At 32.0% G+C, this 16,061-nt stretch overlaps 1 protein-coding gene across 1 annotated transcript in view; it reads left to right on the top strand.

Annotated features, from left to right (window-relative positions):
- LOC129966787 (TBC1 domain family member 22B-like) overlaps positions 1 to 16,061 on the top strand; it is a 40,363-nt gene that overhangs the window by 21,624 nt on the left and 2,678 nt on the right. The window contains exons 4-9 of the mRNA XM_056081350.1: positions 2,375 to 2,605; positions 3,694 to 3,921; positions 6,231 to 6,301; positions 6,645 to 6,773; positions 6,863 to 6,928; positions 15,720 to 15,840. Of these exons, the coding sequence (XP_055937325.1) occupies positions 2,375 to 2,605; positions 3,694 to 3,921; positions 6,231 to 6,301; positions 6,645 to 6,773; positions 6,863 to 6,928; positions 15,720 to 15,840 (846 nt within the window). The remainder of the gene's footprint in view (positions 1 to 2,374; positions 2,606 to 3,693; positions 3,922 to 6,230; positions 6,302 to 6,644; positions 6,774 to 6,862; positions 6,929 to 15,719; positions 15,841 to 16,061) is intronic.

Genomic DNA, 16,061 nt, shown 5'->3' on the forward strand with positions numbered 1-16,061 from the left:
TGAAAAACATGAATTGACAAATTCGAGGCGCAACTGTGCAGTGCACAAGCACTGCCCAACGCAACTTGCAACATTGAAAAAATATGTTTGCTGCCCGTTGCATAGAATGAATATCAAATCAAATAAGTTCAAAATTAATTTTTACATAATAATATGAATTTTTAAAACTGGTTTTCTAAATTTAAAAACCGGTTTTCGAGTGTGACAAATTTACTTTAAAAAACCGGTTTTTTAAAACCGGGTTTGAAAACCGTCAAACCCTAGACTACAGTATATTAAATATACTAATTAAGCTTTCTGTCGTTTAACCTGCATTTTAACAATTGAATGTGTGTGGAGGTTGTGTAAGAAATCTTTATTATTTTCATTATCTAGTTGCTAATTTTTAAAATATTATGTATATCTTAAATACCGGGTGTCCCATAAATTTGTAAATACTTTAAAAATTCATAAAAATTGAAGAACTGGGTATATTTGAATGCGGTTTGCGAAACTATTATTCTCATGAAGGGGGAATTTTTTTTTGATACAGAAAAAAATCATTCAAAAATTTGTCAATAGAGGGCGCTGCACACAAACAAATCAGTGGAAATATGCAAATTAAAGTCTTATGAAAGGCAGAGTGAGCGATTGACTCATCATTTCTGAAGGTTTGCACAAGGTTTGTATTAAGATGTTGACACTGGTGGATAAAGCACTATTGGTAAAATTGTTTTATGTCAGCAACGAATCGGCGGCTGAAGCCTTACGAAAGTTTAGGACCCAGAAAAGATTGAAAAAAGGTTCAGGTCCGATCACTCCTGCTGGACTTGTTTCCCTAGTACGCCGTTTCGAAGAAACTGGAAGTTTGTGTCATCGGCCATGCAGTGGTGCACCTCGTTTAACAACAGTCCGTACCCCCGATGTCTCTTCGCAAATGGACACGCTAAGGGAACAGTCTACAAGTGCAGTCAGTAGTGCACGAGAAGTGGCACGAGTAACTGGTATACCAAAGACTTCGTCGTACCGTAGCCTTCATGGTGTATTGCAATTGTACCCACACAAATTGCAATCGCTACATTAGCTCTTACCAAATGATACAAGATGATCCGCGATGGCCGCTGAAAATATTGTGGACAGATGAGGCTCATTTTGCTTTGCATGGAGCAGTTAATACCCATAACTGTAGAATATGTTCACATAAGAATCCACATGCTTAGACTGAGAAGCCCCTGCATTCACCACGGTTACTGTTTGGTGTGGTTTCACGTCATCCATTATTGTAGGCCCTTTTTCTTTGAAAAGCCCTGTAAAAAAGCAGGATGGAAGACTTGTTCAGTTAATGGAACAAGTTACTTGGAAATGTTACAGAAGGAAGTGATACCGTCCTTATTGGAACACGATGTCCTTGACACAGTGACATTCATGCAAGACGGGGCACCTCCTCACATCGACACCGAAGTGAAGGCATTTTTGAGAAGAACTTTTACTGAAGAACGGATAATTAGCCGTCACTTTACACATGAATGTCCCCCACTCTCACCAGATTTAACACCCCTTGATTTTTGGCTATGGAGTTACCTTAAGTCTCGGGTGTACCGCCATAGGCCAACTTCGTTAGTGCAGCTAAAGGAAGCCATTCGTCACGAAATCTCATGCATTCATCCGGACATGCTGTATGATGCAGTTACCAGTGTTGTCTCCCGCTTCCAAACTGTTATTTGTGGTGATGGCGGACACATAGAACAAGTACTGTAGTACTGGTGTGATACGCATGTAAGCAATTGCTTGCATGCAAATAAAAGTATTTTCCCCGTAGAATTGTATGTTTTGCTTGTGTTTAGCGCCCTCTATCGACAAATCTGTGAACTATTTCGTGTTTTTTTTTTTTTTTTTTTTTTTGTATGCAAAAAAAAAAAAAAATCCCTTTTCATGAGAATAACAGTTTCACAAACCGCATTAAAATATACTCATTCCTCCAATTTTTATGAATTTTTAAAGTATTTACAAATTTATGGGACACCTGGTATATGAAAATTCTTTCATTTAGGATTATTATCTGCATGACAATTAAAACTACTCACTGTTTAATAAAATAAAAATGAGAGAAATGGTTTGCGGTGTAATAATTTGCTTGCCACCTTTCAACATTTAATATCTATAAAAATCTTTTCTTGTTTAAATATATGGGAAATATATGCTATCCTTTTTAAAGTATTGAAAAATTCAACTTCTAGTAAATAATAATTTTGGGAGATAAATTGTAATTAAATTCTTCAAAATTCATAAATAATATCTAAATATCTATACTGATTTATATTGCTGCTATATTAGATTATTTTAGTGATATTTTTGCTTTTATTTTACTTAAGATAATAACTTATTTTCCTTTCAGATGTGTCAATTCATTCCAAAGTGGCTCAATCAACTGCTATGAAAGTACTAAGTAATCATAGCAAAGGAGCCTTGCCATTTTCAAATGCTGCAATTCTAAATAACTCGAACAGTAATGTCAGTTCAGTCAATCCTTCAGATCTTTCAAAGAAAGACAGTGATAGTTCCAGTTCTACAATCAGTAGTTATGAAACCAAAGCAGCAGCATTACAAAGACTTGCAACACAGAAAGGTAATAATGTTCATTGTGGATATTTAATAGTTTTTATCAAATTTAGACCAGATTTCATCTAAATGATTAAGCTTTGCTTTTCATGAGAATTAAATTAAAATTATATTTTAGTTCTGTTTTTTTTTTTTTTTTTTAATGCTTAAAATATTTTTAAAATTAAGTTGGTATTTTTGTGCCATGCTTCTTCATATAATATTTTGATTTTAAATTCCAAAGTGCACAGCATTTAAATTATTGCTTCTTAAACAGTTTTTTATGAATTGTAGTAGAAAGTATTTGACATGAAAAGAAGGGCATATATAGAATAGTTTGGGTTTGCCAAATTCTGATCTAATTTAGAGAATTGAAACCATTTCTATTATAGTAATTAAAAAAACATTTGAAAATATTTGTATTCATGTGTAATGCTTCAATAGCTTTCTTGAAGTTTGAAAGCATCTTTTGACTGCAGAAAATGAACTTATGTTATCTAGGAAATTATATTCCAAGTTTTAAACTGCAGTCTGGTCTGGGAGAATGAGAAGGGTGCAAGAGGGTTTCTCCTTTTGCATATTAAACTTTTTTTTTTTTTTTTTTTTTTTGCTTTGTTTGAGATTGTATTGCTATGATATGTTTAGTTATTTTAATGACCATTTCCTCAAGATCTATTATGGAGAGTTATATTAAGTGATAATTAATAATAACTGTATTATAATCCTGTAGAACAACTAACTAAATGCCCAAAGTGTAAAAAGCAACTACCATTTTTGAACATTTTAAGCGGTCTTTTAATTTTAATATTAATCTAAAAGTAAAATATTTAATTTAATTTGAAAATCAAAAACAATTGAAAAATTCTGAAATTTATCTTTTAGAATAGCAAACATAACTGAAACAACTGTTGTCCCTTCTCTCTTTCACTTTTTTCAATGCTATGGATTTCCTCCTCTTCTATTGTAATTTTATTAGTAACATCTGTTAAATAGTATTTTTTACTACTGCAAAAAAATTTAAAAAGTGTTTCTGAGTAAATAGTGATTTTTTTTTTCTCTCAGCATTGCAATATTTAATAAAAAAGGTGAGACGAATATAAGTTGCATACTCTCTAGGTGATATATCTCTGGATGAGTCTAAAGGTTCTGCAGTAAGTAACAGCACTTCAAATGCATCCCCACTTCCTGGTCCAGGTATTGGAATTCGGCAGATTCACAAGAAACCCTCATCGTTATTTAGTACTCAGAATCTCTCTATTTCAAGTTCTGATGGGTCATCAGAGCGAGAAGCTGCACGTCTTCAGGCATTTCAGAAACTTCTTAATAGCCAAAATACTGATCTAAGTAAGTAATTTTCCTCTCAAATAGTATAAAAATTAAGTACATTTTTTCACTCCATATGATGCATGCAAATTTGCTGTACATTCAGTTCACATTAAATAGCATCATAGTCAAAATCAAAAAATAAATGTTTGTTTTTCTATATTTTATTGTATAATTTTAGGAACTTTGTTTGGTTGATATGAGACTGTTCTTAAATTGGAGGGGGGGGGAGCTTTTGTTCGATTTTCACTAGAATATAATTTTTATGCTGAAAATCAAATATTTGTAATGAAGTTTTTGTGTCACTTTTCTCTTTAAGGATAAATTTAAAGGCTTTTAGTAAATGTCAGTAAAAAGGCTATTTACTCCAGTTTCAGACTATTTTCCTATGAATAATTTTCATCAATCAGCATTTAATTTCTTTTTTTTTTTTCCCTGGGTGTCTAATCAATTTATTATATATCTTGAAAGTTTTACCTTGAAAGTATGTCACTTTATCAGAATTCCCACAATTTTGAAAAGTCTTTGAATTTTATTTTATTGTACTGAGAGTTTCAGTGAAGTACTTAATTTTTCATTAGACATTTGAAAGTAGACAACTTACACGTTCATTATTTTTTGAAAGATAAGAAAAAATCAGTCGGTCACTTGATTTTATTTTTTAAATTTTGTCAATGGAAAATGGATATTGATGTGTTGTCAGTCATTCATCTTTTCTCTATGTATGTAATTTCAAGGCAGCTATCAGACTTGGGACTTGGAATTAATACTATTATGATGTTCATTTTATTTTCACAGAACTGAAATGGTCTTTGAGTGTGTAGATTATTATTATTCGGTATTATTAGTATTATTATTCGGATAGGGTTTCCAAATTTGCTGTGAGAAATGTTCATAGACAGCAATATTGCCAAAAATTCTCCTATGATTAATAAAATGCACCTACTTAATTTCATTTAGCATCACTCAGTCTGAACATTAAGGGAATTTGGTTGATTTTAATGTGTATTATCTATTATTTAAAGAAAAAGTTGAAACTCGGTATGCAGTTTCACTTTACATAGACCATTACAGCTGAAATATTTTATTAAAATTTAGTAATTCTAAGAAAATGTGAAAAAAAATATTTGTGTAAGGTCTTATCTGTCTCAGTAGTTGGTAAGTTGGAAGTTTCTTGATTTATTGGTTGTTAAAATGGAATATGCCATTTTAACAATTTTTGTAAAGGAGGGTTATAAAACTAGGTTAATGAAGAATACAACTTCTGTTTATAGAGCAATCAAAATGTAGAATTATTTTATATTCTCACATAGTTATGAACATTATAAACAATGTGTTGATGATGTTGGAAAGGGGGAGATTCGTACGTCAAAATCTTAATCATATAGATTTACTGCAAAGTGTAACCAGAATAACCAGAACCTGACCCTTTCTGTCATGATGATTTTTTTTTTTTTTCCATAATTGTCCAAAATTATGCCATCATTTTTAATATTGTACTTGAGAAACTAGTAGTTTATGAATTTTAGTTTTAGTAAAGCAACTTAAAATATAAAATAAAATTAATGACATGATGTTTTTTGTTCGATTACTTAAGTATATCTGAAGTTTTGTGGATTTGCATCTGTCTTATCCTTTCCTTCTTTATTCTGCCAAACTCAGGTTAGAAATAAGGTTAAAGATTCTCGTGGAATTAACATCTTTTTAATGAATTTTATTTCATTTAAAATGTGGAGAATTTATACAGTAATAAAGTGTATGAAATTAGCAATAGTGGTGTGGTGTCTAACAATAAAGATTCTTGAACTGTAGTCTGAAAACACTTGGACTGTAAGTTTTGGTATAATAACTACAAGATCAGCATAACATGCATCCTTAGTGCTCCTCACCTAAGCATCTTGACAAAGTTAACATGAAAGTAATGGTATATTTGAATTTATTATTTGCATTCTTCTGTCTAAAATATAAATTTTATTATCTTTGAATTATTTTGACAAGTCTGCGGTCCCCCCTCCTCCCTTCATTGAAAGTGAAGCTTTGTTTACAAAACAAGTATAACTTCAGATAAATTATTATCCTCATTGAAAATTATTCCTCCTGTTATATTTTTTTCAATGTAATAACTAATTCCACTCTAAGTATAATAGAAAAAATTAAAACATTGGCATATGCAAAAATAAACTGATTTTAATTAAAACAGTTAGAAAAGATTGGAAGAAATATAAGATTTTTTTTTTTCTCATACATTGTATAATAGCTCTGTTTTGCTTAATTAAATTGTTTCTAAATGTGCTTAAATTCTCAAGTATTGAAATAAATTTTCCCTCCAGAGGAACTAAGAAAATTAAGTTGGTCAGGCATTCCAGTGAAAGTTAGACCCATTACATGGAAATTATTATCGGTAAGAATGAACATCTTTCTTTTAGAATAGCATTCTTTTAACAATCAAATTATCTCTAAATTTGGTATATAGCCATATAATTAATAAGTAATAAAGTACTAAGGAATTATTTTTTAACATAAATTAAAGCTGAAATAAGGGAATATTTCTATAAAAATTATTGTTATAGGATTGAAAGCATTTTGATTTAGATAATCATATATTTAAATTAATTTCTTAAAGATATATTATATTAAGAACCATATGTTATACATGGTTAATTAAGCAGAAATAAATTTTGTTAGGGAACTTGAAGCTTCATTTTTAATGTGAATTGCTAAGTTTTATCTCATTTGTACTATAGGGTTATCTACCTACTTGCTTAGAACGTCGAGAATCTTTTTTACAGAGACGGAAGGAAGAGTATCAGACTTTTGTTAGTCGCTATTATGACATCAGAAATGAAGATGTGCATCATGAAACTTATCGTCAAGTAGGTGTAATTTAAATGGATTATAAGGATTTGAATTGGTCCTGTCTCTTAGGTTTTAAAACATTCTTTGCCTTTTTCTTTGATTATAGATCCATATAGATGTTCCACGTATGAGTCCTTTGGTTCCACTCTTTCAACAAGAAATTGTCCAAATGGTAATTACAAATACTTGTTTGAATCATTTTCAGTACAAATACTTTATTGCATTCTGAATGATATGGATACTTACTGTATGAAATATCAAGCATCCCTATTTCTTACCTGCCATGGGTTTATAGATATGATTTGCAGATTCTGTACATTAACTGCAAAAAATTTATTATTCACTCTCGGGAACTGTTACAAAATATCTTCCGCAATTTGTTGTTAGCTACATAACTTTATCTACAATTTTAGAATAGAATTTGATGATCTTAAACAGGGGTTTAATTAGGACAGTATAAATAGTGCGTGTGTGCATGTGTGTGATCTCTTAAGTTAATCAAACCCTATTCTATTTTTCCATTTCTATCTCCATTTTTTTATTTGATTATTTTTTCTAAAAAAAATGATGACTTTTCAGTCCTCACAGTGCATAGGGATAAAAATCTCTAAAGTCCATAGCATTCTTTCCAAAGATACCTAAGATTCCCTTTCCTGAATTGAATCATTTAAAAAAAAAAATCTCTATAAGAATGTCTCAATATAAATGTTTAGGTGAAAAGTTATCACACTTTTTCACTTGAGCCCAGTATGTTCCGCTAGTTTTTCCCAAGTATAATTCATGGCCTCCTATCGAAAAATAAATTGAAGTTCAATCTAAAATTGTGCTCTTGTCAATCAGATATCTGAAAAAATATGTTATATACATAACAATCATTTTTGGGATCATACTTACCAGAATATACTTAAGAAGCTACAAGTCAGCACTTGACTAATTAAGTACATATTTTTTTAAAACTGGGGCTTTTGTATATTTTGCTAAAAAGTCAGTGTAATAAACACTTTGCTATTTAATTATTTATTATAATGTTACACTAGTCATAGTAATTATAAAATAAAACTATTCATGTGAAAAATAATTTATTTACACATAAAAATCTGAATCATACATATTTCTCTCTTTCCGCAACTTCTTTATTCCAACACAAAAATTTTCCCATTATATCCAGAAATACAAAGATGCAATATGAAATTTTCCTAAAAAATCCAAAAGAAAAAAAACGAATATAAAGTACAGCTTAGTTTATGTAACAAAAAAAATTTGTTTAGATGATTTCGATTCTATTTTGAAGTCCAAAGAATTTCATGATTTTGGGGAAGTTGTAAAAATTATTCATGTGTTGTCAAGTAGCAATGCATCTGTGGTTTGTAGATTTAGTATTAACACAGATATGTTTGTTGAAAATCTGAAAGATGATTTTTTTTATTCATTATGTATGATGTCAAACTTGTATGGAGATGTTTTAAATGTTCCAATGTCAAAATATTTGCTTTGTTATGCTAAATTAGCTTATGCAAGGTATTATGAAACTTTTGAAAAAAGTTCAGGGAAAAGAAGAAGTCCAACAAATGCAAAGCAACATTGCAAGTGAAATTGTTGCAAAAAGAATTAAAGAAAAAATGAAACTGGTGACTGAAAAATCTGCAGAAATGGCTGGCCAAATATATAAATTGATAAAAATAAATGAATGAAAAAAAAATCTTACTTGTAATGTTTTTTGTTAAGTAATCATTAAGTGGTTTATATCATGATAGCAAAAATATTATTTTCTGTTTTCTTTCACCTAAGTCTTTAATTTTGTGTGACTTACAATTAAATAGCATGAGAGGTATCAATATCATCTATCCCCTTGATATGTAAATTTTGTCATGCTAATTCAAGGAAATAAATGCAGAGAATTTTTTTTCCCCCTTTTCTTTTTTTCTTTTTCTGACTAAATATAAACGTTCTTTTCATATACTATAATTTTGAATAATATTAAATTGTTGCTTTCTTTCCTAGCTTTTTTCATTCATTAAAACTATGAATTATTACTATTGCATTATAACTGACATCTGAGTGCTATTCTCTCATTCCCTCTCATATTGCATATAAATACTTTGATTTTTTTTTTCTTTTTTTTCCTGCATTTGAGTGGCAACCCTGCTGCAGTACCAAACAAAGCTCCTAAAATTATACAGTAAAATATCAATTTTTTTTTTTTTTTTTTTTTTGCATTGACTAAATATGTTTTTTAATACTAATTGACTGTGCGTGGCAATTGACAAATTTGTACATATATGAAGTGAAAACCTTGAGAGGAAAACAACTTACTTTGATCAGTATTTTGGTTGTTATTTGGTTTTGAACTATTAAACTTTTTCAAAACAAGAATTTTGTTGAGGTTGTAATTTTTGCATCTAAGAATGAATGAGGAATTTAACAACAGGACACTGGTTTGCCACTTGCTGGCGTATGGCATCCTTAAAAGGATGAGATATTTCAGTAAGATTCTTCACTATCACAATGGGGCCAAATCAACACAAGTTTGTTTCCATGTCAATTGTCTAGATTCGGTTAAGAAAAAATGTTTCGTTGGATCTAAATTCTTGTAAACTATTGCGTTTTTAAGGGGGGATTAGAAGCTAAAGTAAATGCTAAGTAGCTCAGAATGGACTGTCTTATAGCTTTTGTACTATATAAATGAAGTAGATTATTTCTGTATTCTATTCACATTTACTATACACGTGTAATATGTGGGTCAAATGATCCCAAAATTAAATACCAATTGCTGCAGCATGCATGCATTCTCCATATTTTAAGAACAATAATATGTTTAGAAATAAATAAGCATTGTTTTTATGGAATAAATTTGATATAAATCAAAATAATGTAGTGAATATCTAAATATAGGAACATATATTTAAAATATTTTTAAAAAATAAATTAGACTTTTTCTCTTTTTTTTAAATCCTAACTTACTTTTATTGACGAATTAGAAAATATATATCCGATGTCCCAAAAATGATAGATGGATTTTGAAAATCAGTTTTTAAAAAAGATGAAATGCGATAGATATATATCGTTTTCGGCGTTACGTTGCAGAAAGCAGGGAATTTAATCCCAGAAAATTGCAAATTTATTTAAAATTACCAACAAGATGCGATGCTATAGGCGATCAGCAACAGGTGTAGTAAAACGAAGTTCTTTAAATCGCCATTCTATAGCATATGCTTTGGGGTTGCAAGCTCGCTCCGCCAAAAGGTTTTTCTCCTTGGAACAGCAGATATTTCTTGTTTAAGAGTTCTGCTACCTGGAAATCTGCTTTCAAAGGAAATTCGATCTAAGAAAAGGACCGTCAGACAATTCGATAACGGATCAATTCCAAAAATTCGAACGAACAGGAATGTGAATGATGACCATAGTGGAAATGTTTGCCGCCCGTATGTTTCAGTTGCAGAGTCGAATACTGTAGTCAAACAGCATATTTCCGTTCAACTCCGAAGATTGACCATGCACCGTCTCATATGCTACAGCCTTAAAAATGTTCCTGTACAAGAGGCAGAATCCCCAATTCCTAAGTCCGAATGTCATTGATGCAAAGTATAATTTCGCGAACTCTATGCTACAACTGTGATGAAGGCGAACTCAATGTTTGCAATATACAGGGTGTTGCCGAATTCGACCGACAAATTCATAGGGATGATAGTAGGCATCAAGAGGATAAAGAATCACCATACAACATGGGATCCCAAATGACGTTTAAGGGGTGAAAATCGTAAAAATACATGAAGTCAGAGAACTGTTGGAAACCGTAAAAAATTAATAAAAAAATAACAAATGGAGTTTCAACTATGATCTTTTTTAAGTGAAAGCACATTCTTAAAAGGCTATTTTTCATGTAAGTATCATGTCAATTTGTTGAACCAAGGAGTCGTAAATTATTGGAAACGAAAAGTAGCTTAGAACCCTTATCTGCAAAAATATTAAAACTTTAAGAAAAATAAAAACTTGCAAATATAAGCAATTTTATACTCTTTAACTTGATATTAAAATGTAGTGCGAGGATTTGGAACAAGGTAGTCGAGAAGAAGAAGCATTCTCGTATGTAAATTTTCCATGCGTTCGAGGAATATAAAAGCAGCGATCATTGCAGAATTGATGGTTCGAAGAGTATCAGGGGTGTTTGTGCTCCGGGGAAACCCCGGAATTCCGGGGATTTTGAACTTCGATACCCGGAAATTCCGGGGATCGTCGTTCAAAAGGAAGTAGGAATAATAATGAATTATTTATTTTGATCTGGGTAATTTTGTTTGCTTTGAAAGCAGAAAACGCAAGGTCAGTGTGTGTGGTGAAAACTTTTCCTTTCTTTCTCCAAAGGCAGTGATAATGCGTGAAAAGGGGGAAAAAACTTCTTTTTTGTTCTTTTCTTATTGCGAGTTATGACTCATTCCCCCGGTTCTCGGACATTCTCTTCTGGATTCTTTTCGGCAAGTAGGCGCGGCAGAAAAAAAAAGGGAGAGATTTCGTTCGACCAGATGTGCGATCACGTGACTCTGGGTTCAAAGGTCTTATCTCTCCTGGCGTGGCGCCAATAAGCAGAGAAGGGGGGTTTTTCGCCGTATTAGCTATTTGTCATTGATCGCTTCGCAACTTTTTTTTCTCCGCTGTGTAAAATTTTCGTTTCATTTATTGATGCACGTGTAAATTTTTCGTTTCGCTTATTGAAATATTTTTTTATTTATGTACGCAAGAGAATTTCACTTTGAAATTTCAGCATATGAAATAGAAATTATCCCTTAAAAATTCATGTCTAATTAGTTTTACAGCATTAGATCCAGAGCTAAGAGGTAAAACCAGTGCAATATTAGCTTTTGAAAAATTATCATTTTTTATGTCGCATATTTTTAGTGATAGTGAAAAGACAAAAGTAGAAGCTGAAATAAGGTTATACCAGAGTGATATTGATATCACCAAAGAAATGCTCTACACATCTGATGAAAGTGGAAATCAAGTCAAGTGTACAATTGATAAATATTGGTCTAAAGTTTTTAATTTAAAAGATGATTTCACAAATGATTATAAGTATCCTACATTGACTAAATTGGTCAAAGCCTGCCTTAGCTGCTTCCATGGCCCATTAGTGGAAAGTGCATTCAACTTAATGGATACACTTGTCAATGACTATAGAACCTCTCTTAAAATTGATTCCCTAGATGCAGTGCAGACTATTAAATATGATTTAATGGCTTCTAAAGAAACCTCATGTGAAAAATATGGCTCAAAGAATCCAATGACTGATCCAATTCACAAAGATCTCTTACTGAATATGAACAGAAGTTGGAAAACATATCAAGGGGACTTAAAAACATGTATTTCAGATGAGTCACCTATAAAAGTCTCTGAAAAACCTTCTACATTAGCAGAAAAGCAAACTGCTTCTACCTCTGCATGTGCTGTTCTCGAGGAAATTTCTTCAACTGTAAAAGAGGAAAATAAAAGTCAACCTTCCTGCAATTATGAAGTTCACCACAAAAGAAAGACAAGCCCACAAACATCAGAAAATAAAAAAAAGCAGCAGAAATTAGATAATTTTTTTTTAAAGAATTAATTCAGGTAATTTAAAATATTTGCATAAAATGTAGTAGTTTATATGTTTGAAAATTTATGGTTATTAATTTTGCAAAAAAAGTAATTCATTAAACTTTTATAATTAGGTCATTCAATACTTCATAATTGTAATTTTTCATTCCCCCCTCCCCCTTCTCGAAACTCCAAAATGCCGGTAGTAAGTCCGTAAAAGTTTCAGGGGATTTTTTGGGGTCCCACAAACACCCCTGGAGTATAAAAGCAGTTTGTATTTATTAAAGAGCGGTGCAGAATTGATAGTCAATAAGTTGCATTCGCAAACAACATGTCAGATTTCACGAATGACGAATGTGCGGATATGCATTTAATTTATGGCCGAGTGGATGGTGATGGACGCCTAGCACAAAGAATATACCAAGAGCAATATCCAAGTAGGCGTTGTCCACACCACAGCACCTTAGCAAATATTGATCGAAGGTTGCGGGAGACCGGATTCATCAAAATAATGAGGCCAAATGCAGTGCAAGAACGCAGTGTGCACACACCTGAAACAGAAAACCGAGTTTTGCAGCGCTTTGCCGATATCCCATCGACAAGCAAGCGATCAGTTACAGCTGAATTGGGTATTCGGCACGAAATGGTGCTGAAAACATGTACCCCCTTCTACTTGCAGAAAGTCCAACTCCTATGCGATGACGATTTCCCACGTCGGATGGAGTTCGCAAGCTGGATGATTGGTACCGCACAGGAAGATGCACTATTTCCTGCAAAAATTTTATTCTCAGATGAAGCCTGCTTTATTAGAGAAGTCGTCTTCAACACGCACAACGCACATATTTAGTCATCCGAAAATCCCCATATCACTATCTCGTCGAACATGCAACACAAATTTAGTATTAACATCTAGGCAGGAATTCTCAGAGATCATCTGTTGGAACCTATCTTATGCCCAAACGCCTCTGTAGCGCAAAGTACATTGTTTTCTTGCAGCACGTCCTTTCGGATTTACTGCAGGAATTCCGACCATTACACGCCAGAACATGTGGTTAATGCATGGTGGTGCACCAACGCATTTTTCGAATTCTATGCGTAACTACCTAGATGATACATATACTGGGAGGTGGATTGGACGTGGCGGACCTGTGGATTGGCCTCCACGTTCCCCAAACCTTAATCCTTTGGGTTTTTTTTTTTTTTTTTTTTTTTTTTTTTTTTGTAGCCATATGAAATCTCTTATTTATTAGACACCTTTGGATACAGTGGAAGATTTCGTAGCACGGATCGTCGTCGCTGCTGGAGAAATCGCAAGTACACTTGATATGTTTGAGCGCGTCCGACGGTCCTTTAAACGTCGGAGTCGGTTGTGTAATGACCTTCACGACCGCAACATTGAGAAATTTTTTGAAGTTTCTCATCATCTCCTTTCTTATGTTAAAATGTCTGTTCTGTAAATGTATGCTGTATCTGTATTCCACCAAATCAATTTTCATCGTCGTTTGCGACTTTATATTTCTTTGGAAATTCTTATCATCTTGGTGCCTTTTATCACTCCTCGGAATTTTTCGGCAGAATTTTGCAATGCCGATGTTGCAGCGATGTTTCCCAGCAAACATTTTAGTTTTTCTGGAATATCTTAAAACCTTCTCAGTTTTCACACTCTACACTTATATCAAATTGAAGACTATAAAGTTCCTTATATTTTAAAGCTTTTATTTTTCTTAAAGTTTTAATATTTTTGTAGATAAGGGTTCTAAACTACTTTTTCATTTTCAATAATTTACGACCCCCTGGTTCATGAAATCGGCATGTTACTTATATAAAATACAGCCTTTAAAAATGTGTTTTAATTTTTTAAAAATTCATTGTTGAAACACCATTTGTTATTTTTTTATTAATTTTTTACAGTTTCCAGGAGTTTTCCGCCTCCCTATATTTTTACGATTTTCACCCCTTAAACGTCATTTGGGATCCCATGTTGTATGGTGATTCTTTATCCTCTTGATGCCTACTATCATCTCTCTGAATTTGTCGGTCGAATTCGGCAACACCCTGTATAGTTCTCGGACAAAGCATATTTTAACCTCTATGGCTATGTCAACAAGCAGAATTCACGAATTTGGGAACCGAAAATCTTCATACTGCTGTATCTTCATCTCTATATTCCCCAAAAATAATGGTCTAGGCCGCGGTTTTCTCCAAAAGAATAATTGATCCATTTTTTCGATAGTAACCGATAAATGCTGCACAGTATCTTAGGATTCTGAAGAATTTGTGGTGATTTATACTGCTTTGGAGGAGAGTCCAAAGCCTCCTTATTCGTGCTAGATGGTGCTCGTCCACATTGAACGCCTACCATATTTCATTTCTTGAGCGAACATTTCAATGGTCGTGTAATTGCCTTGAATTACGACATCGATACAGGGAGTGGCGTGACATAGCCTTCTTATTCATTAGACTTAATGTCATGTGACTTTTTAGGAGACCTAATGTACCGCTTAACTCGACAAATAATTGCGGAAATTAAATAATACATCTGTACTGCATATGAGACAATTTCATTTGACAATGTTTGTACGGATGTCTGGAAATTTGTGCCACAGATTGTGCCCCGTTGTTGCTACTCGTTAAAAACATCATTATTAATTTGTTTATATTTTGTAACTTTTTCATACTTTTTTTTTTGTTGCAATGTTGGTTGTTGGTTGCAATGTTAATTAAATTTGCAATTTGGTGGGTTTAAATTTTCCGATTTTGCTTGCTGAAGGCTGCAAATGATACTTTTTATTAATTTTCAAAATTCATCCGTCATTTTTGGGATATTTGGTGTATATATATATATATATATATATATAGTATACAGGTGTCTCAAAAACGACTGCGGCTTTTACTCGTTAAATATTGATCATAGACATGTACTGTAAATTACAAAATTGCATAAAGGTGCAAACTGTTATGAAATCGATTAAAATTTTCAGGGGGTTAAACTTTAAAAAAATACAAAATTGAAATTTTTATAGGCCCCTCTACACACAGGAAAAAATCAATGAAAAATATGCCTCATAGACTAATAAGGTCATGTACAAAATTTCAGCATTTTATCACAAAAAGTCTCAAATATATGAAACTACATAAATGTTACTTAAGCCATTTTTCAATGCCTGAATTTGCTAAGAGGAAAAATCATGTCGGATGTTCGTGTTTTATAGGTAAATTGAATATGATTTAATAGGCTGTTAATTAATGACAATGGTTGTTTGTAGAATACTTATTATTTAGTGGCAGTAATTATTGGCACTTAAATTTTTCATTTTGTTATAATTTTTTTAAATCCCTTTAAATAATGCATATATTTTATTTTAAAGGGTCTATAATAAGTACAATCCATTTTTTTGCAGGCATTTGAGCGCATCCTGTACATACTTGCAATTAGACATCCTGCCAGTGGCTATGTTCAAGGGATGAATGATCTTGTTACACCATTTTTTGTTGTTTTCCTGCAGGATTTCATTCCTGTGGGTCAGTTTTGTTTTTTATCTCCTTTAAATGTTTAGAAAATATTAAAAAAAATGGATTGAAAATATTTTCCTCTTGATATTTTTCCTGATTTTAATGCACAATTAAATGGTATCTCATCCCTCCTTTAAAATTCTTTAGTATGTTACAGAAATTCTTCCTACTCAAAATTATCTCAAATTATTTGAAAACTCATCTTCAAGTGCTTCAGAATGTTATAATTA

The sequence above is a fragment of the Argiope bruennichi genome, chromosome 4 (assembly GCF_947563725.1).
Source record: "Argiope bruennichi chromosome 4, qqArgBrue1.1, whole genome shotgun sequence".
Lineage (NCBI taxonomy): Eukaryota > Metazoa > Arthropoda > Arachnida > Araneae > Araneidae > Argiope > Argiope bruennichi.